The sequence below is a fragment of the Hippocampus bargibanti genome, linkage group LG08 (assembly GCF_051943395.1).
Source record: "Hippocampus bargibanti isolate YZ-2025 linkage group LG08, ASM5194339v1, whole genome shotgun sequence".
NCBI lineage: Eukaryota > Metazoa > Chordata > Actinopteri > Syngnathiformes > Syngnathidae > Hippocampus > Hippocampus bargibanti.
The window spans coordinates 804,617-832,426 of record NC_142741.1 but is presented as its reverse complement, the minus strand read 5'-3'; the positions used below and the strand labels follow the sequence as shown (position 1 = coordinate 832,426).

The following is a 27,810-nucleotide window of genomic DNA, read 5'->3' as shown; positions in this document are numbered from 1 at the left end:
TGAGGAGAGAGAGAGAGAGAGAGAGAGAGAGAGAGAGAGAGAGAGAGAGAGAGAGAGAGAGAGAGAGAGAGAGAGAGAGAGAGAGAGAGAGAGAGAGAGAGCGAGCAGCTGACATGTCCACGGGCTTCGGAAAAGCTGGGTCGAGCCTGCAAACTCAGCTTCACGACGAAGCTCACGTCAGCGGGCCGAACCAACCACAGGCAACACAGGCAACTGCACGCACACAAACACTCACCGTGCTGATGCTCGCTTGTGAATCTGATGTTTTTTTTTCCACATCTGCTTGTTTCTCGTGGTTCCACCTCTTTCCCCCCAGCGCTTGAATGAACACTCCAATGGGAACTCGGAGCACGTTAGATGCTTTTAATGACCAGAAGGGAATCCGCGGAGTTCGAAGCCAGACGATGCCGGTTCAACGGGTGTTTCCAACCCGACGCCTCTTTGGGATTCCCGAGGATTCTCTCACCTGGACTTTGAGGCCATCTTCATAGATGATCTTTCCCCGTGCGCCTTGGTGGCTTTGCTTCGCCGAGGAGCATCCGGACCATCCGGCGCCCAGGTATGGCAATGGCCAATATGGTGTGTTTCTCTGACGTAGAAACTTTTCTGGACTCGCACCCCGACTTATTCGAGGACTACTTGAACCGAAAGGGCACTTATTGTATGGTGGAGAAGTGGTTGAAGAACCACCAGGCGGCCAAGTCGAATCCGACGGTCTCGAACCCGGTTGAGCAGAGTCGAGACGAGAAAGGCGCCGCGTTGAAAGACAGTTGGGCGAGTAAATGCGACGGTTTACAGCGGCGAGCCTCGCAGAAAGAGCTTCGCAGAACTTTCGCCCGGTCCAAAGCCGTCAACGTCAACCGAACCTACGACGAGCAAGTCAACTCGCGGGCTCGGGAACCGCTAAGCAGCATGCGGAGGAGAGCTTTGCTGAGGAAGGCGAGCTCGCTGCCTCCCACCACGGCGCACATCTTGAGCGCCTTGCTCGAGTCCAGAGTCAACATCCCTCAGTACCCGTCCACGGCCGTGGATTTTAAATATTACCTCAAGGAAAACAACGACAGAGAGTTCTTCCTGGAACTGGTCAAAGACATCTCCAACGACTTGGACCTGACCAGTCTCAGCTACAAGATCCTGGTGTTCGTGTGCATCATGGTGGACGCGGACCGATGCTCGCTGTTTCTCGTGGAGGGTACCGGAAACAAGAAGACGCTCGTGTCTAAATTCTTCGACGTGCACGCGGGGACCACCGTGCTCCCCTCGATGAACTCGGACGAGGTGCAGGTGCCGTGGGGCAAAGGGATCATCGGCTACGTGGCCGAGCACGGCGAGACGGTCAACATTCCGGACGCCTACCAGGTCAGCCCCACCATTCCTCCCCCGTGATGATAACAATCACATTATAAATGAAATGTATTATTATTGTTATTAATGCGGATTCTACTTCTTTCAACTTATGAAAATTGAAATTATTGCCTTCATTTTTTAATGCCTTATTCTCTCAATGAATGCTCCATTAGAAAAAAAGGCAAAACGGTTCACTTATTATCAAATTGAATGTGGACGCCTGAACTTATGCCTCTACTTTAAAGGACAACCAACGTCTCCCGACAAGTTGTGTCCATAATTTGTAAAATGGCTTCAAATGACTTCGACTGAGCGTACAAGACAAATATTCCCCCGCGTATAGCTAGCTATATTTGACCTTTTAAGACTCGTGCTGAATATTCAGGAAGTCTTGTTTTTGAGTTGGTGATGAGTCTGTACGTGACGTCACGGAAGGAACGCCCCTGACCGAAAAAAAGACACATTGTAGCAGTCCTTCCATCACGTCATTGTATTTTGCTGTACTTGTTTGGTCTGAAAACCTCGTGTTGCACCAAAAAGCCGCCAGAAGAGGGCGATCAAGCTCCATGGAAGGAATTTATCAGCCTGTGGAAACGGCCTGATTCATTCCTCAGAGGAGGTTGGTCGCCATTTTCTGCATCTTTTCTGGCGATCCGTTTCCCCCCAATGTTGCCTCAAAATGGCATGGAATAAATTCTTTAATTGATTGTAAACATGTATGCTTTCCTCTTCAGAACTATTTGAATCATATTCATAACTGGATGTGTAATAAGAAAAATAAAAGCTTCAGATTCTTCGAATCTGAAGCCATTGTTTTGATTCTCCAGCAATGCAAGACGTCTTGGCGTGACGTCACGAACTAGGGGCGGGACTTTCTGAAAAATTCGCAGCTCCATTTTTTTTGCAGATTTTGGACACTTGGTTTTATTGGAATTTTTATTGGTGTTTTGCATTTGACTAAAAATATCAGCCTGCGTGTTTGGGCTATTTTAGATGCTATCAAACGTTTTTCTGATGTCAGTTAGGAAACAAAAAAAGTGGCGTCGGTTGTCCTTGAACCTCTCCAAAATAAAAGCATAGTCACGCTGCTTTCCTTGTCTGCGGTTCTTCTCAGGATCGTCGCTTCAGTGATGAAATCGACAAGCTGACGGGATACAAGACCAAGTCGCTCTTGTGCATGCCCGTTGGCAACAGCGACGGCGAGATCATCGGAGTCGCTCAGGCCATCAACAAGACCTCAAGTGTGGAAATCTTCAGCGAAGACGATGAAAAGGTAGGAGTTTTCAGGACGGCGGAGGGGGAGCGCGCCCACCGCTGCGGTTACGTTGACATTTGCAAAGCCATCTCAATATCCCCAGTTGATTTATTTTCCTCTGTTTGTTTCATATGTTCTTGCCTCGCGGCCAATTGTCCTGCCTGTCGGTCATCGTTCGTTTACTTGTATTACACGTGTAAAAGGTTGAGTTTAGCCTCAAATAGTTAGCTTGTATGAGTAAATAATTGAGAGGGGACTAAAAAAAAAATAAGATCTAACTCGGCAGTACGTTGGTGCCCTGAAATGGGGGTTGGATTCGTTTATGAGGCGTGTATATCAAATTATCTGTCCCCATTGAAATGTGGGGGGAAGCTATTAATCCGTTCCAGCCATCTTTTTCCCCCCAGACGAAACGTTTCACTCGAATGTTTTACTTTACACTCATTCACTGCCATTCCCAAATTTATTCAAGGCTGCAGCATTTCCCTTTTTCCATGTTAGCGCTTTGTTCCAGCTTCAGCTGTTGTTAAAGCGCTATATAAACCAGTATGTTTATATGACATTGTATGTACGCCCTAATTTCAAGATCATATAACTTCAGACTCATATAATTTAAGAATTAACTCTTTATTTTCTGATATATCTCGCGAATAGCTAATATATCGCTAATAGATAGCTCATACCTCGCGAATAGATAGCTAATAGGTAGCTCTATAGCTAACAGATACAGTAGCTAGCTAAATAGCTAGATAACAAGATAGCCAGCTAATAGATTTTCAAGATGCACTATATAAACCAATATGTATTGTATTTTGTACGGGCACCCCTATTTCAAGCTCAGATAACTCCAGACCCATATAATTTAGGAATTAACTATTTTTTTTCTGATGAAAGAAGAGAATAAGGTTTCTTACGCCGCATTGAGTGTTGATGTAGTCCTAAAACTCAATATTCTGTGGGTCCTGGAATTCAAGTGACAATGACAAAAACCCCGGCACTGGAGTGTTTACATTGTTGCACATGTCTGGCAGTGAATGAGTTAATATCTGCTCATCAGAAAAGCTGAAAATTCTCAAATGTGTTTGTTTATTTTACTTTTTTGGACCCCGTGCTTGATGATCACATCTATTATTTCCATAATTCACACACTCGCTCATCAGACGTGGTGAATAGTTGCAATTCTGCTTAGTATCTCGGTGTGTTCAACACTTCCTGCCTAAAGTTGCAGGAAATGCTCCTCAATTGCTGTCTTTATTGTTTTTATTTGTATTTTTTTTACTTTGCCCCCGTGCTCAGTCTTCCACTTTCGTTTGGTATTACCGTCTATGGTGTTTAGCGGTTAGCAGTTAGTTTAGCTCTGGGGAACATTCCTGGCAAAACTGTGCAAGTGTGATGAGAAGCCGAGGTGAAAATGGAAGCGAGTGGCTTTATTGCCGCTTGATATGAATTATAATGTTGACTGCATTTTATTTTATACACATTGTGCTACGTACAAGGAAAACTGCAGTCAGTTTGCTGTCTGCTGTGGTTTTTCTTTTTCATTTCCAATATCTATTCCAGTAGTAAAATCCAGCAACTGCAACAAATGTAATCAAGCCCGGAGATACGGCAACAGATTGAAATGATCATTTGGATTTGTCTTATTGCCCATCTCCAATGTTTGGATGGTATTTTTTTATTTTTATTTTTTTTTGCCAGGAAAAATTGCCATTGTAAAATTATACTCGCTTTGCTATATTGTTTGCCCAACACAACATATGACATATTGTCTTGACGTTGCTATGCTCTAAGCGACTTTGCCAATGCATTAACAACACTAATGTTGGCTAGAGATGAATTAGTTATGAATTCTAATGGTAACACAGTCAACCGCCGTTGTCGGGCGTCGCTGCCGCTCTCCGTAATAATAAGGAAATGTATTTTCGCTCCGCAAAGTCTTCATCCAATGCCACAATATTGGATGTCATCACAAAGATTTCAAATTGTCTTCATTAAACATTCCGTCGCACGGTGGAAACCTTATAGGCTAGCTAAACACGCCTCGGTTGGCTTTAATCCCACGCTGCTTTAATTGTGTCGTGATGATCCTCCGTGAGGCGGAAGGCCTTTGGGGAGCTTTAGTAATCATTCATTCGGCGTCTAATTGCGTTATCTTTCTGTAAAGAACTCTAGTTGTTGTCTTATGCGTATAAACTTTCTTCACTGCGGCGATGGTTAGCTTACATGTTCGCTTGGCTAATGTATTATGCGGACCAGATAGCAGCATAGCAATTTGAATGTTTTCATCCACCCGAGCATGATAAATTATCCAGCCTTGTCCATTCAAAGGGTTAAAAAAAACATCCAGTATGTAAATCAGCCATAAGAGTTGAAGAACCAGTAACAAGCTAACGGTCTTTATGTCACGAACAGCCGTGCCGGTTGAAGTGGAGCGGCTGCTCTTGAAAACCACATTGGTTGGGATCAAGTAGATTATTTTAAGGACAGGAAAGGGAGAAGGACGCTCAATTAAGTCAGGACTGAAGTCAAGACTGCACTATTTGTACTGTAAGAACAGAAGAGAAGCACTCGGTGTTCTTTGCTTTTGTGATACCTCCTGTGATAATGTCGCGTTAGCTCAAAGTCAATAGCCGTGCGGTACTGCGGTTGCCTTCACTTGCCTCGGCACCGGCGTCGCTAACAACCAATGCGACTCGGCCATTTGGCGGTTTCGAAAGTGTCAACGTTTGTACTATCGAAATGAGACAATCCGTAGGTCAGTGGTCACCCAACCCTTAGGCTGTGGACCGGTACTTGGTCCATGGGTCATTTGGTAAAAAACAGAAAGGATAAGGCACTTATATTAAATCCCGGAATCTTAACTCTTTTATTTTGAAAATAATCCAGATTCTCTGTTACATGACAAGATGTCAACCTTGACGCACACTTCTTGGTCACGTGATAGATATCTGCTAAAATGAAACCCAGCGGCTCTTAAAATTACAGTGACACCTCGGTTTACGAACACCTTCGCTTACAAACTTTTCTGTTTACGAACATTAAATTTATGAAAATTTTACCTTGGCATATGAACTATTTTTCAGGATACACACGGAGCTGCCACAATGAGTGATGTCGTTCAGGAATGAGCCCATTCTCCTAAAAAGGAAATGGCAACTGACTTGTTTTTATCCTCTATTCCCTGCCCCCAGTCTTCGGTTAAAGCCACGTGATTGGTCAAGAACGCAGCAGTGAGGGGGTGGGGTTAAACAATAAAGAGACAGGTAGACGACAGAGAGACAGTGAGAAAATGGATAGAAAACAGTGACATTTGGACTCGTTTCAACTTTGATAGTGCAAAGGCAGAGTGTAGACTGCAAGGTTAAAATATCCCATCAATCAGGCTCCGCAAATAACCCGCACAGGCCATCTGTACACTTGATGCAAAAAGCTATAACCCAGCTAAACAGAACACAATTGATGAGGAACTAGGTAAAATGATGGCAGAGAAAGCACCTACAAGGGATCATTCCTCAAGATGGTGAAAGAAGAAGGCTACCTTCCTTATCAAGTGTTTCATGCTGATGAAAGCAGCCACTCCACACCATCACAAAGGTCAATAAAACCACTTTCTTATACAGTACCGTTTATTTCTTTAATTATAATACTATAGCACATTTATTATACATAAAATAAGGTATATTTTAAGCCTTAGAAAATTAGAAGGTAGAAAATTATGTTTTATGGGGACCTGGGAACCGATTATTCTCATTTTAATGGTTTTCCATGGGAAATTAATTTTTGGGATACACACTTTTTTTCCTTACACAATGTCTGGGAACCAATTAAGTTCGTAAGCCAAGGTATCACTGTAGTTTAAAAAAAATTTTGGGGAATAGAGAAAAAGGCCCAGGCAGGAAACACAAGAGAAGTCTCACCTTGTACATCGTCACAGCCGCTCGGCCTGGCATAAAACGGGAAGCCGCAGACCAACGGAATCATTGAGTTGAGAGTAAGTGACAATCTCGTAGGAAGTGGCCTTTGTTATGAAAGCACTCTTTTACCCTTGGACACTCTCTAGGCAAGAACCTTTTGTTTGTAAAGCAACCTTGTCTAATGGCCTGCCCGATGGAACGTAATTAGCCAGGGCGCTGCTTTTCTTGCCTTTGCCTGTGAGTCAGTCGCACAGACAAATCCATGGCCAGATCCCTAAAGTCCTTCTCACTAATGAATCTTTCTCTGCTCATTTTGATGACTGCTGCCCTTCCGGTAGATCATTATTACTGAATTCCAGCGGACAGCTGAGATAGTGACAAAAAAAGCAGAGTGCACCAAGCCTCAAGTGAAAGCAAACCAACAGTGGAGTGGTTTTATTTGGACTATTGAAGTTCATCTGCCGCTGGCCAGAGTGTCAGTCAAACACGCTGAAAGGACAACCCACACTACTTTTTTTGTTTCCTAACTGACATCAGAAAAACGTTTTATAGCATCTAAAATAACCAAAACACACAGGAGGATTTTTTTTTGTCAAATGCAAAACACCAATAAAAATGGCTTACAAAGTGTCCAAAAACGACTTCAAATTGAACCCGGAAGTGGCCAATTTCAGAAGGCCCCGCCCCCTTTTTCGTGATGTCACGCCAAGACGTCTTGCCTTGCTCGAGTATCAAAACAATGGCTTCAGATTGGGAGAAAATGCTTTCTTGTTTCTCATCCAGTTATGAATATGATTCAACTAGTTCTGAAGAGGAAAGCATAGATGTTTGCAATCGATGAAAGAAGTCCTTCCGTATCAATTCGAGCCGTCAATGACACCAATGTAGCATCCCAGAAAATGCACAAGATGGCGCCCAAGCTCTGTTGGAAATGGGCTGATTTGTCTGCTGGGAATTTGTGTCAACTAGTATCAAATAGTGCAACACACAACGATTCACCATCCCGTTATTTATATGTTTTCCTTCTAATTTCACCATCAGCTGCACAGCTAATAGCTAGCTAGCGAATGGATAGCAAATAAATAGCGAATATAGACCTCCAGATAGCTCGAGAGACTTTTGGCTTTTCCCCTTTTGTTTATATTACTATTATTATTATTACGTTTTTTTTCTACACATTCTTATATTACTATTTTTGTTTTTATAATATTAGCAATAATAATTATATATAATGATTCATTATTATAATTGCACTGATGCTTGTACTGTATGTGCACCTCCTTGTGCCAAGTCGAGTGTGTGTTTTGGTATCGATGCGCCTCATAAACCAAGCATGGCAGGAAGTAGGAAATGTTCGATTACATGAATTATGAATAGACTATATGAGTGCATTTATTATATCAGCCAAAGGCGCAATAAGTCAGACTGTTCAATCAAATGCTAACATGTCAGTTGAATTGATCATGAAAGTTTATTTATTTGTTTGTTTTGGAACACATTAAAAGCGGGATATTTTTAGAAAGTGAAAATAAAGGTGAAAAATGTATTCCAATATGCTGGAGAATCAAAACAATGGCTTCAGATTCGGAGAAGATGCTTTCTTGTTACTCATCCAGTTATGAATATGATTCAAATAGTTCTGAAGAGGAAAGCATACATGTTTGCAATCGATTAAATAATTTATTCTGTGTCATTTTGAGGCATCTGGACTGCAATGTAGCGTCCCACAAAAGAGGCAGAACATGGCGACCTCTTGTAGACATGACAGTGTATTGCGTCTCCACAGGCTGATAAATCCCTTATATGGAGCTTGGACGCCCTCTTCTGGCGCAACACAAGGTTTTCAGACCAAACAAGCATTGACGTGATGGAAGGACTGCTACAATGTGTCCTTTTTTCGGTCAGGGGCGTTCCTTCAGTGACGTTACGTACGGACTCGTCATCGACTCAAAAACAAGACTTCCGAAATATTCAGCGCGAGTCTGAAAAGGTAAAATCTAGCTATACGCGGTGGAATCTTTGTAAAATACGCTCAGTAGAAGTCATTTGACAAATTATGAACGCAACTTGTCCGGAGACATCGGTTGTCCTTTAAAAGGCTCGTGGGGGACGAAACAAAGACAAATCGGATGAGGAAATTGATCTCCGAGTGCAGGTTGTCTAGCGCTCAAAAGCTTTTTCCACAAAGAAAACAGATGTTGGGAGATCAGCTGATTGCGAGTAATTCGGCGCCATCGGCCACTCAACACGAGCTTTGCCGCCGTTGCTGCTGATGGACGATAAGACAAAATGTCTTTTGATGTGCGCAGGTACTGCAGATGTACCTGCCATTTTGTGGCATTGCCATCTCCAATGCCCAACTCTTTGCCGCCTCCAGGAAGGAATACGACAGGAGTCGGGTAAGTACCTCGTGACTCCCCAACCCCCATTTCCTTTCTTCCCAATGACGATACAGTGATACCTTGGCTTACGAACTTAATCGGTTCCCAGACAGTGTGTGTAAGGCGAAAAGTGGGTATCCCAAACATTAATTTCCCATAGGAAACCATTAAAATGAGAATAATGCGTTCCCAAGTCCCCATAAAACATCAATTTCTAATTTTCTAAGCCTTAAAACTACACAAAATATACCTTATTTTATGTATAATAAATGTGTTATGGTATTATAATGAAAGAAATAAACCGTACTGTATAATAAAGTGGTTTTATTGACCTTTGTGATGGCTTGATGGAATGGAGTGGCCGGTTTCATCAGCATTAAACACTTAATGAGGAACACAGCCTTCTCCTTTCACCATCTTGAGGAATCAGATTCAGAATCAGAAAACCTTTATTCCTCCCACAATGGGGACATTTGGGGAATGATCCTTTGTAGGTGCTTTCTCTGCCATAATTTTATCTTGTTCCTCATCAATTGTGTTCTGTTTAGCTTTGTTGATAGCTTTTTGCATCAAGTGTACAGATGGCTTGTGCGGGTTATTTGTGGAGCCTGATTGATGGGATATTTTAACCTTGCAGTCTACACTTTGCCTTTGAACTATCAAAAAAGTTGAGACAACTCCAAATTTCACTGTTTTCTATCAATTTTCCCACTCTCTCTCTCTCATCTGCCTGTCTCTTTAATATTTAACCCCCCCACCCCCTCACTGCAGCGTTCTTGACCAATCACGTGGCTTTTAACCGAAGACTGGGGGCGGGGAATAGAGGACAAAAACACTTGGCTGCCATTTTCTTGTTAGGAGAACGGGCTCGTTCGCGAACGACTCATCACTCATTGTGGCGCTCCGTGTGTATCCCAAAAAATAGTTTGTGTGCCAAGGTAAAATTTTCATAAATTTAACGTTCGTAAACCGAAAAGTTCGTAAACCGAGGTATCGCTGTACTGTACCTCCCATGATGCTCACCCCATCACCTGCGTAGGGACGCAACATTACGAGACGCACTTCTTCATGCCACTGGTTGATCCGCCGTGGAGAGAACATTACGAGAACACGCTTCCGTGGGAGAGAAATGGTTTTATGTGCTGCGTATTTAAATTGGATTGGCTCTGCCATACATCAAGGACTTCATATGCTTTGACTGGGGAAGCTAATCATGCTGCGTTGTTGTGATGTTTCATCGCCGAAGAATAATGATTTTTACAGAGTAACAGCCGAACGGGGCAAAGCCTCTTTATTGAGACACGTTTCCACGGCACTTACTGATTTATTGCTGTGGCATCCCCCCAAAAAAATCCTCTCAGTTCAAGTGACATTATCTTTTTGTTTGTTTCCAGGCGCTCCTCGAAGTCGTCAACGACCTGTTTGAAGAACAGACAGATCTGGAGAAAATTGTCCGTAAGATCATGCATCGCGCTCAGACATTACTCAAGTGCGAGCGCTGTTCTGTTCAGTTGCTGGAGGACATTGAGTCACCGGTACGGTTTGGTTTGATTTTTTTGGTAACACTTAATTATTGTTATTATTTTAAAAACAGATGCTTTTTCTTGACAAATTGTCCTTTTGAATGTCTCAGGTGGTGAAGTTCACAAAGTCTTTTGAATTATTGTCACCTAAGTGCAGTGCTGATGCTGAAACGAGGTACGTAGGATATTTACACTTTGCTCATGCCCTGCCCACCCTGCCTCTTCCAACTGCCACACTCATCGAACTCTGAGTACACGCTGTACTATCATCCTGAACTCTATTTTTTATTGGTTTTTTTTCCCTGCAAGACCGTACTTCAGCCTTTTTTGTTTTGTTTTTGCATGACTACACTATGTCACTTTACATACGACACTACCTTATTATTATTATTATTATTATTATTATTATTATTATTTGTATGTATTGCATTGTATTATGGACAGCCGCCCTCATTTGAAGCTCATATAACTCCAGACACATAAAATTTAGGAATTAACTTTTTTTTCTGATAAAAGAAGACAGTCTAAGGTTTCTTCCGCTGCATTGAATGTTGATGTAGTCCTAAAACTCACTATTGTGTGGGCCCTGCAATTTGGGTGAACATGACAAAAACCCTGGCACTGGAGCGGACACATTTTTGCACATCGTCTGGCAGTTTACTATCTTTGGGGGAAAAAAAATGATCAATCTGTCTGTATATTTGTATGCGGCCCTTTAGCTGGCCGACCACATCCACTCAACTTCATTCCTTTAAGCTACAGAAGAATTGTTCTGCCACCATCTGTTTATTAATGCATCCATCCACAGAACATATTTGCATATTGTATGTCTTTCTCACTCTTTCTTTGAGAACGTAAAAGGCAGACGCTTCATAGGCCTTCTTGGTCTTCCATTATTTATCTTCCAACCGCAGTTTCAAGGACAGTATGGAAAAGGCTTCTTATTCTGACTGGCTCATCAACAACAGCATCGCAGAACTCGTGGCATCCACGGGACTTCCTGTCAACATCAGCGACGCCTACCAGGATCCTCGCTTTGATGCTGAGGTACCCACACGGAAATCAACTCTTTTTATTTTGTTTTTTATTGATTTATTTTTACTGAGCAACTCCACAAGTGGCAGCACACCGGCCGACCTCTCATTGCAGAGGTGAAAGGTTAGATTCCGCCTCCTTGTGTGGATTGAATTGGATTGGATTCGCCTTTCTTAGTCTCGCAGTGGAGAAATTTACATTTCACAGCAGCAAATTTATGATAGGGAAAGGAAAGGAAGAAGTAGAAAAACAAAATACAGAGTTGCTGGTAAAGCAGCCACTCTTGCGGCGCCATCTTGAAGTCAAACAGCAACAAAAAAAAAAAAAACTAAATAACAAAGATGTGACACAAAAGACACAGTCATTCAATCTTAAGCACTTTCTGCACCCTTTTTGTTGCATGAAACACTTCTAGGTGAAATAGGACAGAATCAAAGCATCCTTTTCACCAATGGTTCAGGGACATCATGGTGGAATGTGCATGTTTGCTACAAGCTAAATGTTCAAAGCAAACATGAAGCTGTAGCATCCATTGATGAAACGAGATGGTCTCACATCTCTTGTCCCATGTATCCCGCTTCAATTCCAAGCCGCGACACACTGTTGCATATATGCTTGTTCTCCCCGGGCCTGGGTGGGTTTTCTCTGGGTACTCCGGTTTCCTCCCACATTCCGAAAACATACATAGCAGGCTGATTGAACACTCCAAATTGTCCCAAATTGCACCAATGATTGTAAACGGTTCAGGGTGTCCCCTGCCAACTGCCCGAAGATGGCTGGTATAGGCTGCATGTTTGCATGTTTTCCATCTCACCCTGCGGAAGCACACCTGATTCAAATGGGTGTGCTATTTAGCTAGCTTAGCTAAGTGCTGTATGTTGTCAATATAGACGTCGGTTTATTGTTATGATTAATATGCCGCCATTTTTTCTAGGCGGACCAGTTTTCCGACTTCCATATTCGCTCTGTGCTGTGTGTGCCCATATGGAACAGCGATCACCAAATTATCGGTAAGTCAACAAATCAAATTGATTCACAACTGATAAACCACTTTTTAATTAAAAAATCTTTACTTGGGTAAATATGTGTCGCATTCGGGGGTGATAGCTGTAGTTTGAAGCAGCCATTTGCCTTTTTGTTGCCACAACGCTGCTGTCTCTTCGATATCTATTAGCTAGCTGGTTGGCTGGCTATCTATTAGCTATCTATCCGGCTAGCTGGATGTCTCTTCCATATCTATTTGGTTGCATCGTTGGCTGGCTAGCTATTGGCTATCTAGCTAGCTGGCTGGCTGTCTATTAGCTATCTATCCGGATAGCTGGCCGTCTCTTCCATATCTATTAGCTAACTAGTTGGCTAGCTATCTATTACCTATCTAGCTAGCTGGCTTTCTATTGGCTGTCTATCCAGCTAGTTAGCTATCAATTAGCTAGCTGGATGGTTAGCTGGCTATCTATTAGCTAGCTGGCTGGCTGGCTGGCTAGCTAGCTGGCAATCTGTTGGCTATCTATTAGCTAGCTAGCTAGCTTTTTATTCATTTGAGTTATTCTGGGTTGAGTGAACACTGGTGCGTGTGGCTACCGCTGCTCACCCACAGAAAAACTGATCTTGTGACTGTAAAGTGATCTTGAGAGTTTTGAAAGGCGCTTATCATTTTTTTGCACATTTACATTTGCACAGTATACACTTGTGAGAGTTTCTTGAATAAATGAGTATATTTGGTGCATAATTTGGATCATACTACTGGATCTCAGGTTTGACCAAAATGTCTGTCTTTCCAGGTGTTGCTCAAGTGTTGAACCGCCTCGACGGGAAACCATTTGATGATGCCGATCAACGTCTTTTTGAGGTATTCTAGCTCATTTGCATTCTTTTCATTTCATATCAGTCAAATTTATCTTGATGTTGTTTTTTTTCCGCTCAGGCTTTTGTGATCTTTTGTGGCTTGGGCATCAACAACACCATCATGTACGACCAGGTGAAGAAATCATGGGCCAAGCAATCCGTGGCTCTGGATGTAAGAAGAATTATATATACACTTCAGCCAAAAATATCAAGTTTCACATTTTTGTGTAAAAGTGCTTTTTTTAAATCGCCTTAACTCATTCACTGACGAACAAATGTGCAAAAATGTGTCCATACAAATATACAGATTGATCATTTTTTTCCCCCAAAGATAGTAAACTGCCAGACGATGTGCAAAAATGTGTCCGCTCCAGTGCCAGGGTTTTTGTCATTGTCATTCGAATTCCAGGACCCACAGAATATTGACTTTTAGGACTATATAAACATTCAATACAGCATTAAAACTTAGACTTTCTTCTTTCATCAGAAAAAAATGTTAATTCCTAAATTATATGCATCTGGAGTTATCTGAGCTTGAAATGGGAGCATCTGTACAAAATCCAATGCAAATTGGTTTATATAGTGCATCTTGAAAATCTATTAGCTGGCTATCTTGTTATCTAGCTGTCTATTAGCTAGATCACCCACAGAAAAGTGGTGTCGGTTGTCCTTTAAAGGACAACCGACACCATTATTTTGTTTCCTATCTGACATCAGAAACACGTTTTATAGCATCTAAAATACTCAAAATATGCAGGCTGATATTTTTAGTCAAATGCAAAACACCAATAAAAATGACTTCAAGTCTCCCAAAACTGCCACAAAATGAGCTCGGAATTGGGCAGATTGAGAAAGTCCCGCCTCCTTGTTGGTGACGTCACACAAGGATACTCCTTCACCAACTGCCTTGCTCCAGAATCGGCTTCAGAGAGTTCAGATTCGGAGTAGATGCTTTCTTGTTACTCATCCAGTTATGATTATGATTCAAATAGTTGTGAAAAGGACAGCATAAATGTTTGCCATCGATTCAAGAAGTCCTTCTGTATCAATTTGAGCTGTCTGGACTCCAATGTAGCGCCCAGAAAATGCACAAATGACGCACGATTCACCATCGCGTTATTTATGTCGTTTTCCTTCTAATTTCACCATCAACACGGTGTTTTCAGACAAAAAAAAGTACCCAAAATGCATTGTCTTTCGCTTTCTCGGTCAGGGGCGTTCCTGACGTGATGTCACGTAGGGGCTCGTCATCAACTCGAAAACAAGATATAAAATGTAAAATATCGCTATATGCGCTGAAATCTTTGTCAAATGCGCTCAGTAGAAGTCATTTTACAAATTATGGACGCAACTCGTCCGGAGGTGTCGGTTGTCCTTTAATGAACTGCGAAAAACGAAAACCACAATTGGGTTTTTTGGTCCTCATTTTTTTTTCAGGTACTCTCTTACCACGCCACTTCCTCCAAGACAGAAGTTGACAAATTCAAGGTACGTAAATGCGGTTAATTCCGGTCGTGTTGTGTTGCGCTAACAAACCCGACGCTAATACAATAAAATCTGAAGTCAAGAATAATGACTTTTATTGTGGTTGACATCCAAAAATATGACATTTTGGCTCAGATTTTAGCAATCATCATGGAATTTAACAAGTTTGATTTGCTTTCGCGGGCTGAAAAAAATGATGTGGCGGGCCGTATTTGGCCCGCGGGCCTTGACTTTGACACCTGTGCCTTATGTGTTGACATTCAGATAAGTTAGTCCAGTCTGCCATGAAACATTCTGTCCTAATTAGATATCTTTGCTTGCTATCTATTAGCTATCTATCCGGCTAGCTAGCTATCTATTAGCTGATTAGATAGTTGGCTGGATATCTATTAGCTAGTTAGCTAGCTAGCTGGCTATTTATTAGTTATCTATTGTCTGGCTAGCTAGCTGGCTATCTATTAGCTAGATAGCTATCTGTTAGCTATATATTAGTTTGATAGCTGACTACCTATTAGCTAGCTAGCTTTCTTTCTATTTGAGGGTTGAGTGTGGCTGCCGCTTATAAATGAAATGTATCATGATTATTATTATTGTTATTAAGACTAGCACCATTCTTTATCGAGTTTGGTAAATAGTTAGCTGGCTGTTTTGCTAGCTTTATCGTGGCCCGGTTCAAATTAGAATTTGCTCTCTTACCTTTTGGTAAACAAAGTGATTGTGTGTCTATCTGGGTTGCTACACCGTGTGTGTTGAAATATCCATAAAAAAGATATGTGCACGCTAAAATTAGGCAGGAGGATGCTAACGAATGTTTAACTCATTCACTGCCATTGCCCGTATTCATTCGGGAATCGAAAAGCATGACGTGGAGCACCATTGTCATGAAAATGACAATAACCCTGGCCCTGGAGTGGCCGCATTTTTGCACCTCGCCTGGCAGTGAATGAGTTCATTTATTTTTCATATCCATGCTAATCACTCCCGAACAACACGCTTTACAGAATATATTGACCTCACGCACTACTTCCTGTATTATTAACTTGTGCAAAAATGCAATCAGCAGACAATCGTTCCAATCATTTTTTTTCTTCATAAAACTGGAAAGACATTTTCCATTTTTAATTGCTTTGACATTTCTGAAATATAGATATGACCTATTTTCCGCGCATTTCCAAGTGAGGGCTTTTCCCATGTGACCATAACAGCAAAATAGGAAGCCATCTAGGAAAGTACCCGCAACCCCCTCGTGCGCCCGTATGGTCTTTTCAGATACGTGCGTTGTGCATCATCAGCCCCCCCCCCTACCGCCGCCGCCGCCACAACCCACTTCTTTCATAACTGCTCTACATATGGATCGTTATTGGCCGCGCTTATCTGCAGTGGCGTCGCTAAATAAACCTGGCTGACATTTGCGGAAACCTGAAGCTACAAATTAAAGACAGAGGTCAAGATACACCGGGGAGGACATTGTGATGGGGTTATCAAAAAAAAAAATACCATCCAAAAATATCTCACAGCCATATAATGAAAGTAAAAGGCGCTATTTTCATAAAACAGCAAAACCCTTCACTAAATCGCCATGGTGGGGTGAGGTTAAATTTGGATCATTCCTACAACTGACATTTTCGGCAACATAGGCTTAGTTATGCTGATGAGGTGATACCAGAGCAAATGAGGCAATCAGGCCAGTCGTAGACCCCATACTCGGGCAGGACAATAGAAGTAATCAGTCAGGGCAATAGAAGTAATCAGTGTAGCCGCAGGTAGTAGTCCTCTGCTCCCCCTAGAAGTGTTTCATGCAACAAAGAGGGTGTGGAAAGTGCTGAAGATTGAAGACTGTTCGTGTCACATTATTTGTTATTTATTTTGTTTTTGTTGTTGTTTTGACTTTAAGATGGCGCCGCATGGATGGCTGCCTTTACAGCAGCTCCTGTATTTTGTTTTTCTACTTCTTCCTTTCCTCTTACTTTTATCACTTTGCTGCTGTGAAATGTCAATTTCTCCACTGCCAGACTCATCTAGGCTAATCCAATCCAAATGCAAGTGGACTGACTTTGAGATGCTAAAACGATTAGCAAAAACATCTTAAGAAGCTCCTCGTTAGCGATGAATTTGCATAATTGGGATTGTTGATGATGTAAAATGCTCCCCCGATGAAGTGAAGTGACATTTTGTGTCTCACGGCAGGCGGCCAACATCCCCCTGGTGTGCGAGCTGGGAATCGATCAGCTCTCCTTTGACGATTTCTCCCTGGATGTCGACGCCATGATCACGGCCGCCCTGAGGATGTTCATGGAGCTGGGAATGCTTCCCAAATTTAAGATTGACTACGAGGTCGGGACACTTCAGCGTTGTTTCTAACCCTTTTCATGGATTCTGGAATACGAATAGTGTGATCGCTTTAGTAACCGCCGCCGTCCCTGAAAGGCTTTTAAAAGACTTGTGCATGACTGTTCCAAGACTGAAATCCAGTGTTGAAACCATCAGGAACAGTTTGGGTGCTGACCGACATTTAAAGATGACATTTTTTGAATGGTATCCCAGCAGTCTTTTTTTATTCCAATCAATTTTATTTTGATATTAGATTATTACTTTTTTTTGGGGGGAGGTGGGGTCAAATCAAATTCAAAACACTTTTCAAAATTAGAATTGTATTTTTATTTTATTTATTTTTTGGGTCCAATCAGATTCCAACCACTTTTTTATATTAGATTGTTTATTTTTTATTTAATTTTTGGGGGACTCCAATCAGATTTCAACCACTTTTCGATGTTAGATTATTTTTATTTTTATTTTTCCAACTACTTTTCAATATTATATTTTTATTTGTATTTTTTTTTTTTGGGGGGGGGGGTGTCCAATCAGATTTCAACCACTTTTCGATATTAGATTTTTATTTTATTTTTTAGGGGGTCCCATCAGATTCCAACCACGTTTTGAAATTAGATTTTTAGTTATTATTTTTTTTTTTTTTTTTTGGGGGGGGGGGTCCAATCAGATTCAACCACTTTTCGATATCAGATTATTTTTATTTTTGTTTTATTTAATATTTTTTTGAGGCGCGTGGATTGAATCAGATTCCAACCACTTTTCGATATTAGATTATTTGATTATTTTTATTGTATTTTTTTTTTTTTTTTTTTGTGGGGGGGGGGGGTGTCCATTCAGATTCCAAACATTCTGTGCTGTTGCGTCAATTCAATCTAAATATGACCTTTGGAATCCTTCTTTGTCCTTGATTTAAAAGAAACTATATTCAAAATGGGATGTCAACATTCTGACCCCCACCCGCCGTGCCATGTCCCCTCCCTCCAGACGCTGTGTCGGTGGCTGCTGACTGTGAGGAAAAACTACCGGATGGTTCTGTACCATAACTGGAGACACGCCTTCAATGTGTGCCAGTGCATGTTTGCCATGCTCACGGTAAGGAAAGACACCATTTGCTTTGACGAGCTTTGCAAACTATTTGTCACCATTTTTCTCCTTTCAAATGTCTTCAGGTAAAATCCACAAGATTTCCATTTCCCTCTCACGGGTGCACTTTTCTCATAATGACAGACCTTTATAATTTGCAGTCAAATCCCCCGAGACCACGTCAGCGAAAGGAAACCTGTTGAGAATAGAAGAAAAACATCATTATTTTATCATTGATCAACGCTGGAGGTCTGCGGTCTTGTCTAAATCGCAAAAGGCCATGAATATTTAACTGGATATCCAGTGACCTTACATTTTGCGTTCCTCATTAATATTATAACTTCAATCCATACAGGTATAAAATCTGTCGTTCATTTAAGACACAGCCATTTTGTTGAAATCTTCCAACCAGACGGCCGGTTTCCAGGAGACTCTGACAGAAGTGGAGATCTTCGCGCTCATCGTGGGTTGCGTATGTCACGACTTGGATCACCGGGGCACCAACAACGCCTTCCAGGCAAAGTAAGTGTCTCAGACGGTCCCCATGACCGCGCGTCCTCCTACGCGTCGTCCAATAGCGTTTCGCCACCTGCGGGCGGCGCTCAGCAGATCAGCGAGAGTCAAATTGCGTAAGACTTACATAAGTGCCGAACCGACGAGGACGTTTCAATGAGCTGGGTGATACATTGTTTTTGCGCTTACTTCGTTTACTATATTGTGAGTGGCAACGGTAACTGAGATGACAACGTTGGTCGCTACGCTACGGACGTACGCACGCGTTGTCACCTTCACTGCCATTCCCAATTTTATTTTGACCATTTTGGTCAAAGTCAAAGTAATATTGGTGTTGTTTATGGTGTGTGTGTGTGTGTGTCAGGACAGGCTCGGCTCTTGCTTTGCTTTACGGGACCTCCGCTACTCTTGAGCACCATCACTTCAACCACGCTGTTATGATCCTGCAAAGCGAGGTGAGAAACGCTCTCTCTTTCACTCTCTCATATTATCTCCTGTTGTTGTTTTTTTCATCTGCTGCAATGCAGCCCTCCGGATGTTCTCATGTCAATGACTTGACAATGCCACATTTTTGTTCTTGATGAGCAAAGAGCTGCAAAGCAAATGACGGTTCCTCACGTTGGGAACCGAATTGGAAACCATCGATAATATGCGCAAGTGGTAATATCCCGGTTGAAGTTTATCATTGCACCTGTCGTTTATTTTCCCACACTGTCCACATGTACAATAAAGGATTTCATGTCATATGATGCGGACGGCAAATTCTAATCATATTTGAAATGAGTAAACAAAAGCTAAGCTAAATCCGATATTTCCCTTAAAGGACAACCGACACCATTTTTGGTTTCCTAACTGACATCAGAAAAACGTTTGATAGCATCTAAAACAGCCAAAACACGCAGGCTGATATTTTTAGTCAAATGCAAAACACCAATAAAAATGAGTTCAAGTGTCCCAAAACTGCTTCAAAATGACCTCGGAAATGGCGAGTTTCCGAAGATCCCGCCCCCTTGTTTGTGACATCACGCCAGGATGCTCCAGACACAAAACAATGGCTTCAGAGAGTTCACATTCGGAGAGGACGCTTTCTTGTTAATCATCCAGTTATGACTTTTTTAGTCCTCTATTCCCCGCCCCCAGTCTTCGGTTAAAGCCGCACGTGATTGGTCGATATCCGTGGTAGAGGAGGGAGGGGAGAATTACAGACACACGCAGCAGTGAGGAGAAGGGGGGACGTTAGGGTAGACAGGTGGACAATTGTTATCACATTATGCTGTTATTATTATTCAATGATGATATTTTTTACGAGTTGGTATGATGGCATTATTAAGATGAAAAGCAAATGAGTGACAGCTGATCATCAGAGCAGAGTAACCACAGGGAAGGTGAAAGTTAGCATCCACTAACTCTGTGCACATAGAAATCAAGCCTTATAAATAAAAATATTTGATATAGTGTATTTTTTACATGAATAATTCGTTGTTCACATGTTTTTACATGATTTCTGGTAGTTAATTGATTTAAGCAACAAAACAAACAAACTGAGGAGCCATTTGGGAGCCAAAAGAGCCAGATCTTTTGAGTGAGCCGGAATTCCCATCACTACTGTAAAGCTCTTGCATTTGGGAAAGTAAAGACACTTTTAGATGACACTTACTTTAGTATTGAGTATCGACATTCATGTTTGCGATTGATCAAACGACTGAGGTTGTGTCGCGTCTTCCCTCAGGGTCACAACATCTTCTCCAACCTGTCGTCCTCCGAGTACAGCAACCTCATGCAGCTGCTCAAGCAGTCGATTCTGGCAACCGATCTCACTCTTTACTTTGAGTACGTACTACGTCGTCATTTTAATCCACAAAACTGGTCGTTGTAAAAGGAGAGATGGTGATCGATTGCGAAGCGAAGCGAGTCTTCGATCTAGTTTAGTTTGGTTCACGACGCCCCCATGTGGAGTTTGTGTGTCTCGCACCTGCAGGAATAGAACCACGTTCTTTGAATTGGTCAACAACGGGGAGTATAACTGGAACGTGAAGTCCCACAGAGACATGTGCAGGTGAAAACTGCATGGTTTCTCAAGAAAACATCTTGATTTATTTTTTGTCTGTTAACAATCGCAAATAACAGAACGTCCTTTCCCCTCCCTCCCCTTGAGATCTATGATGATGACAGCGTGTGATCTCGGCGCTGTCACCAAGCCTTGGGAAATATCCCGTAAGGTGAGCGTTGGATTCAATCTTGTTCTTCCTGGTTCAGTTGTTCATTTGTGTAGGCTAAATATTAAATCGGCAGGAGGCAAGGTGATATCCAAAAAAGAATATTTATTTATCAGGCAGCTAGAGGAAGTTCTTCCCGAGACAACAGGAGTGATGTCATTTTAGAAAGGACCTATCATCTGCTAGATACAATCATTAATATTTAGTATTAGACTGAAACATGATAGCTTAAAGGACAACCGACGTCTCCGGACAAGTTGTGTCCATAATTTGTAAAATGGCTTCTACTGAGCGTATTTGACAAAGATTCCTCCGCATATCGCTATATTTTACCTTTTAAGACTGGCGCTGAATATTCCGGAAGTCTTGTTTTTGAGTTGGTGACGAGTCTGTACGTGACGTCACTGAAGGAACGCCCCTGACCGAAAAAAATCAATGCATTTTGCTGTGCTTGTTTGATCTGAAAACGTTGTGTTGCACCAAAAAGAGCCAGAAGAGGGAGACCAAGCTCCATATAAGGAATTTATCAGCCTGTGGAAACGAGCTGATTAATTCCTTACACGGAGCTTTGTTGCCATTTTCTGCTTCTTTTTTAGTGCTACATTTCCCCTCCTATTGTCTCAAAATGGCACGGAATAAATTCTTTAATCGATTGCAAACATGTATGCTTTCCTCTTCAGAACTATTTGAATCATATTCATAACATGGATGAGCAACAAGAAAGCTTCAGATTCTCCGAATCTCAAGCCATTGTTTTGATTCTCCATCAAGGCAAGACGTCTTGGGGTGACACCATGAACAAGGGGGCGGGCGGGACCTTCTGAAACTGGCCACTTCCGGGTTCAAATTGAAGTACTTTCTAGACACTTTAAGTGATTTGTATTGATGTTTTGCATTTGACTAAAAATATCATACTGTGTGTTTTGGCTATTTTACATGCTATAAAACGTTTTTCTGATGTCAGTTAGGAAACAAAAAAGTGATGTCGGTTGTCCTTTAAGGTTTGTGTACTACATAAGTACATAAGCTGAGTACATGTATACTAATTAACATATACAAATAACTAAACGACACACATATACGGACTTACTAACTGATAAGAACAAGTAGAAATGAATAACGTGGGATGTTTTTAGGATGTGTATATAACTATAGTTCTAACAGTGAGAGTAATTCAGGCTGGCGTGTTTGATCGATGGGGTCAAAATGAGTATTTGTTTTATTTTTATTGTTATTTTTTGCAAACGTCTTTGTCGTTGCTCCAGGTGGCTGAGTTAGTGACCAGCGAGTTCTTTGAGCAAGGCGACAGGGAACGATCAGAGTTGAAGCTCACACCATCGGTGAGTGGATGAGAACAGTAGTCCACAACCTTCTTTCTTTTGCGCCACGGACCGGCGGATAAATACAACACAATAAAATGATACGATAGGCATCAAAAGTGTTTCTTCTTTCTTTTAAATATAACAATAAACGTGAATCCATTGTGTATTTTTATACAACTTTATTGGCAGAGTCCTGGTAACATCGTGCCAACAACAACATATGTAACATCGTCTCTGCACCTTAAAGGACAACCGACGTCTCAGGAAAAGTTGTGTCCATCATTTGTAAAATCACTTAAAATGATTTCTACTGAGTGTATTTTACAAAGATTCCACCGCATGGAGCTATATTTTACCTTTTAAGACTCACGCTGAATATTCCGGAAGTCTTGTTTTTGACTTGGTGACGAGTCTGTATGTGACGTCACTGAAGGAACGCCCCTGACCAAAAAAATGACACATAGTAGCAGTCCTTCCATCACGTCAATGCATTTTGCTGTACTTTGTTTGATTTGAAAACTTCATGTTGCACCAAAAAGAGGCAGAAGAGGGCGACAAAGCGTGTAAGGAATTAATCAGCCTGTGCAAACGGGCTGATTAATTCTTTACACGGAGCTTTGTCACCATTTTCTGCCTCTTTTTTGGTGCTACATTCCCCCCTATTGCCTCAAAATGGCACGGAATAAATTCTTTAATCGATTGCAAACATGCTTTCCTCTTCAGAACTATTTGAATCATATTCATAACATGGATGAGCAACAAGAAAGCATAGTTTCTGAATCTGAAGCCATTGTTTTGATTCTGGAGCAAGGCAAGACGTCTTGGCGTGACGTCACGAACAAGGGGGCGGGACTTTTTGAAACTGCCCAGTTCCAAGCTCATTTTGTGGCAGTTTTGGGACACTTTAAATCATTTTGATTGGTGTTTTGCATTTGACTAAAAATATCATACTGCGCGTTTTGGTTATTTTAGATGCTATAAAACGTTTTTCTGATGTTAGTTAGTAAACCAAAGAGTGGTGTCGCTTGTCCTTTAACGCTCTATGATCACCATGGTAATGTTTAAACGTGCCTTCAAAATAAGATACGCCACAAAAACAAGTACAAAGCGCATGTAAAATACAACTCGGACTCAGATAATGAATAAAATGGAAATGATGTCAATTATTTCTTCTTTCTGCGCGGCCCGGTACCAAATAACGCACGGGCCGGTACCGGTCCGCGGCCCGAGGGTTGGAGACCTCTGGATAAGAACATCGCGGTGAAAAAAAAAGTCATGCATTCTCAGATAGTTCACGCTGGCAGTTTTTTTTTTTGTTTTTTTTTCCAGCCAGGTGACTCGTCGCATAATTACTCCTCGATTGTAAACCTTTTTTTTTTTTTTTCAAGGACTGCAAATCGACAGACATTTCTCCACAACGTTTCATGCATGTGCAATTAAGCACAATGACTAATCAAGCTGGGCCACATTGCCTATTCTTTAATACAGTGCCCCCCCCCCCTCCCTGCCGAAGCTCTTTATGTCAAACTCGTACAGTTGAAAGCGTGGGTGTTTGCACATGCAAAATTAACTTCACTGGCGAGTCGCGGCGACTATCTCTGCCTCGCAGGCTCCGCCAAGCCTCATAATAAACATCGCCGGAGAGAAAATGAAAAGAAATGATTTGTTGCCGTCAAATAACTCTCAGTGTTACTTGGATCTACGTTACAATCGTCAAACCAAAGGACTCGCTCACTCCTCTTTTTTGTCTTTCAGGCCATCTTTGACCGAAACAGAAAAGACGAGCTGCCCGCTCTTCAATTGGAGTGGATCGATGGAATTTGTGCGCCGCTCTATGAGGTAAATTGATTGGATCAGCCTTTATTTAGGCTCGCGGTGGACAAATTGACATTTCACAGTATATAGGAAAGTTACGGAAGGAAGAGGAAAGGAAGGGAAGAAGTAGAAAAACAAAATACAGGAGCTGCTGGAAAGGCAGCCACTCTTGCGGCAGTCAAAAGAGTAACAGTACGAGTAATAATAAGAGCTGTTCAATTTTCAGCTGTTGTTAAAGCCCTATAGAGACACATATGTATTACATTTGCGTTTTGTACATCTGCCCCCATTTCAAGTTCAGATAACTCCAGACCCATGTCACTTAGGAATTAACCTTTCCCAACAAAAAGGAATGAACATTTTCCTGTTTTCCATGTTAGTGCTTTGTTGCAGCTTCAGCTGTTGTTAAAGCACTATATAAAGCAATACGTATGTCTTGCATTTTGTACCTCTGCCCCAATTTCAAGCTCAGATAACTCCACACCCATATCATTTAGGAATTAACACTTTGTCAGCTGAAGGAAGAGAGTCTAAGGTTACTTAAGCCGCAGTGACTGTTTATGTCGTCCTAAAACTCAATATTCTGCGGATTTTGGAATTTTGAGTGAACATGACAACAACCCTGGCACTGGAGTGGCACATGGTGTGGCGGTGAATGAGTTCAAATGCTTGAGCGATAAAACAGTGCGACCGTTTTGCAATCTTTGCTTTGATGCTGACTGCAAAGCGGCCTGTGAGAAAATGTGCTTGAGCCCATGACGTCAATGAGCCTTGCCACGCCTCCCGCCCCCCACGCTACGCCACGCCACCTCTACTGCGTGGGCGACGGAAGGCGAAGCAAGATGAGGCGTCCGGATAGCACCAATCATGTCCGCAGTGTCGTTTAGTCAATAAGGCGGGGGGGGGGGGGGGGGGGGGGGGAAAAACTAATCATGTGCATTGTGTGGGAAGCATCAAAGTCAGCGCCGCGGTACCTGCGCGGGGGCGTTCGCCGTCGCTAACTGATGTTTGAAGGCAGATGCCGCCGCCAATTACACGAAAAAAAGGGGGGGGGGGTGTAGAGCCAATGGTTGGAAGCTCTTGTTGATCTCTCTCTCCTGGCGTCATCTTGATGGAATATTAATACACCCCCCCCCCCCCCCCCCCCCCCCCCCCAGCATCCCCCACCCTTATATAACCATGCACTCCTCCCTCACTCTTCCTATGAGGAAGCCTGACATGGTGAATGTGGAATGGATGTAATGCAAAACTTTTTTTTTGGGGGGGGGGCAACATTCAATTTACGACCAGCTCAACTTGCAACCACCCGTACTTACGACTGCGACCTCCAGACCCTATTTTTTTATTTTAATTCTACGCCTGGTATGACGGGAAAATCTTGATGAAATACTGGTAACATCTGACTTACGACCAGCTCGACTTACAACCACCCGTACTTACAACCACGACCTCCAAATCCTATTTTTTAATTTTAATTCTACGCCTGGTATGACGGGAAAATCTTGATGAAATACAGGTAATGTCTAACTTACGACCAGCTCGACTTACAACCCCCCGTACTTACAACCACGACCTCCAAATCCTATTTTTTTATTTTAATTCTACGCCTGGCACCACAACGCGCCAGCAGACCGGCAACGTGTACGACAATTTTGGCCAGACAGCCAGCATCTCACGGTCGCACAGCAATCGACCGCGTGATGGCACCAGAGGAGGGGGAGTTAGCATGTCATTTAGCCTTCGAGTCTCTATTGAACATTTTGAATGGATTTCGATTTGCGACCATTTCGACTTACGCCCACTTGGTCAGAACGGAACTCTGTAGTAAGTCGGATGTTACCTATAATATTTGTTTTCGCCCATCACTTTGGCGAGCAGGTACGCGCTGAAAAGCGTCTTGTTTGTGTTTATTTTTTGTAGACTCTGGTCAAGTTAAATCCCAAATTGAGGCCCATGCTGGACATGATCCAAGCCAACAGGTCCAAATGGGAAGAATTGAACAACAAGCGGCAACTGGAGCACAGCGTTTCTGCTCCGGCGAGCCCCTTGGAGCCCGTCAACTACACCGCATCCAAGACCGGCGGCTCCCCCTGCCGTAGCAGCAGCGCGGACCGCGCCACGGTGTCGACATCATTGGGTTAGCGACTTTGTTTTAATTTTACTCAGATTTCACTTACGGCCTGCCATTTATGCAGGGAGTGCAAGGGTGGACCTTCTTGCTCCTCTGAGAAGAGCGGAAAAGCTGCCGCAGATCCGCTTGCGTCATCAGCGCGGCGGACTTCCCTCATGTGGGCGTGGCCACGGAAAACAACGCCCATGCGGCGGATGTTTTTTTTTTTTTTTTTTTTTTCTCCAGTAAATGTGTACATACAGTCGGTCCCGACGAGCAGGTGCTGTTAAAAAATGGTGGATTGTGGTGTGCTCCACTTCCTTCCCTCCTGTGCCTTGTTTGGAAAAATCCTTCATGAAAAATGCATGGCCTCCTTTGACATCAACATGATAGAAAATAGCACCTGGCATGGAGTTTTAATTTTATTAATTGTTTTAATTTTAACAATTGTTTTGCTATTTTTTTGTTTTTTTGTAATGGTAAAACCTATGGTAAAAACCTGTCATTCTCCATTTTTGGAATGAACTCCATTTTATATTTAGAGAATACACCACTTGTCAGATATAACACCTTATGATGCTACTAGATGGCGCTAAATTTATAGCTTACACAAAAGTACAAACACTCCCCTACTTACGAACATTCGAGTTACGAACAACTGTACATACGAACATTTCTGCGGGTATGTTGAAAAATGTTCAGAGAGAGATATTGTAAGTAAAATTTTGTATTGCGTACCTTTTTCCGAGTAGGACATCTTCCAAAAGTAAGTTAAACTTCATTTTATTTATCTTATTATGTACATGTACATACTGTATACTCTCTCTTACATATTTTCTCCAGTTGTACATGTACATATATTTTTAGAACATATATTTGATTCAATGTTTATTTTTAAGTACAAACCAGTACATGTTACTTTCATTCCATTTCATACATTCTATACAAAATATAGAAGCGAAGCAACTTACGAACGTATTCACCTTATGAACGACCGTTTGTAAGTTGGGGAATGTCTGTTGAAAGAGGCAAGGAATGAGAAGCGAGAATCGGAAACCAAAAAAAGACAAATTCAATCAGGCATATTTTTTCCAACCTAAAGTTGTTTTAAAAATTAAGTCTAGGCCCAATAACAAAAATAAATATTCATACACATAAAAAAAAAAACACACGCACACACACACGCACAATAACGTGCCTTGCTTGTTTTTACCCTGAAGTACTAGTTGACGTTGTTGCCTTATGACTTGTGCTGTTTTGTTTTTGTTAGTTTTTATGTGAGCGTGTGCACCTTGGTGTCTTCATGTGAAATTTGCATTGAAGACTATTTAAGTTGCATGTTTTCCAGGTCTCGCTCGCTCGCGTGTTGCATTCTGAGACAACTCTTGAGAGGATGTAGCAAAATACTTTGGCCGATTTCCTGACGAGCGCATGTCTTCAATTACAGGTATATTGCATGAGCTTGTGTTGAACATAAATATCACGCTTCTATTTTTCTATCAGGCCCCCTTCCTCAAATCATGTTGGGTGAAGTTACATGACGTAAGTCGAGGCATGATGACGATGATGTGCAATGATTTGGGATTTCTGTACTTGGAATAAACATGACGCTGCTTCGTGGCCTGCTTTTGACTT

The 27,810-nt window shown here is 42.1% G+C and overlaps 1 protein-coding gene across 2 annotated transcripts; it reads left to right on the top strand.

The window, feature by feature from the left end:
- The first annotated feature begins 111 nt into the window (after positions 1-111).
- pde11a (phosphodiesterase 11a) lies at positions 112-27,808 on the top strand. Of its 2 annotated transcripts, XM_089003215.1 has the most exons (21): positions 112-1,359; positions 2,462-2,620; positions 8,826-8,915; positions 10,292-10,432; positions 10,531-10,595; positions 11,335-11,467; positions 12,390-12,465; positions 13,237-13,304; positions 13,380-13,472; positions 14,738-14,788; positions 16,973-17,119; positions 18,101-18,208; positions 18,612-18,721; positions 19,077-19,167; positions 20,442-20,542; positions 20,691-20,768; positions 20,868-20,931; positions 22,194-22,268; positions 24,006-24,089; positions 25,986-26,202; positions 26,261-27,808. In XM_089003215.1, exons 1-21 carry the CDS (start codon positions 562-564, stop codon positions 26,422-26,424), a joined length of 2,913 nt encoding a protein of 970 aa, XP_088859341.1. In that variant the 5' UTR covers positions 112-561; the 3' UTR covers positions 26,425-27,808. The 2 variants fall into 2 exon arrangements, with proteins under 2 accessions (XP_088859341.1, XP_088859342.1); XM_089003216.1 differs by having other exon boundaries at positions 25,986-26,400.
- The last annotated feature ends 2 nt before the right edge of the window (positions 27,809-27,810 follow it).

Excerpts from the sequence above, each read along its gene's own strand:
- pde11a (XM_089003215.1), top strand. The coding sequence starts at position 562 with ATGGCAATGGCCAATATGGTGTGTTTCTCTGACGTAGAAACTTTTCTG. Across the intron at positions 10,433-10,530 it reads TGGAGGACATTGAGTCACCG|GTGGTGAAGTTCACAAAGTC; the intron begins GTACGGTTTGGT and ends TGAATGTCTCAG. Across the intron at positions 12,466-13,236 it reads CAGCGATCACCAAATTATCG|GTGTTGCTCAAGTGTTGAAC; the intron begins GTAAGTCAACAA and ends CTGTCTTTCCAG.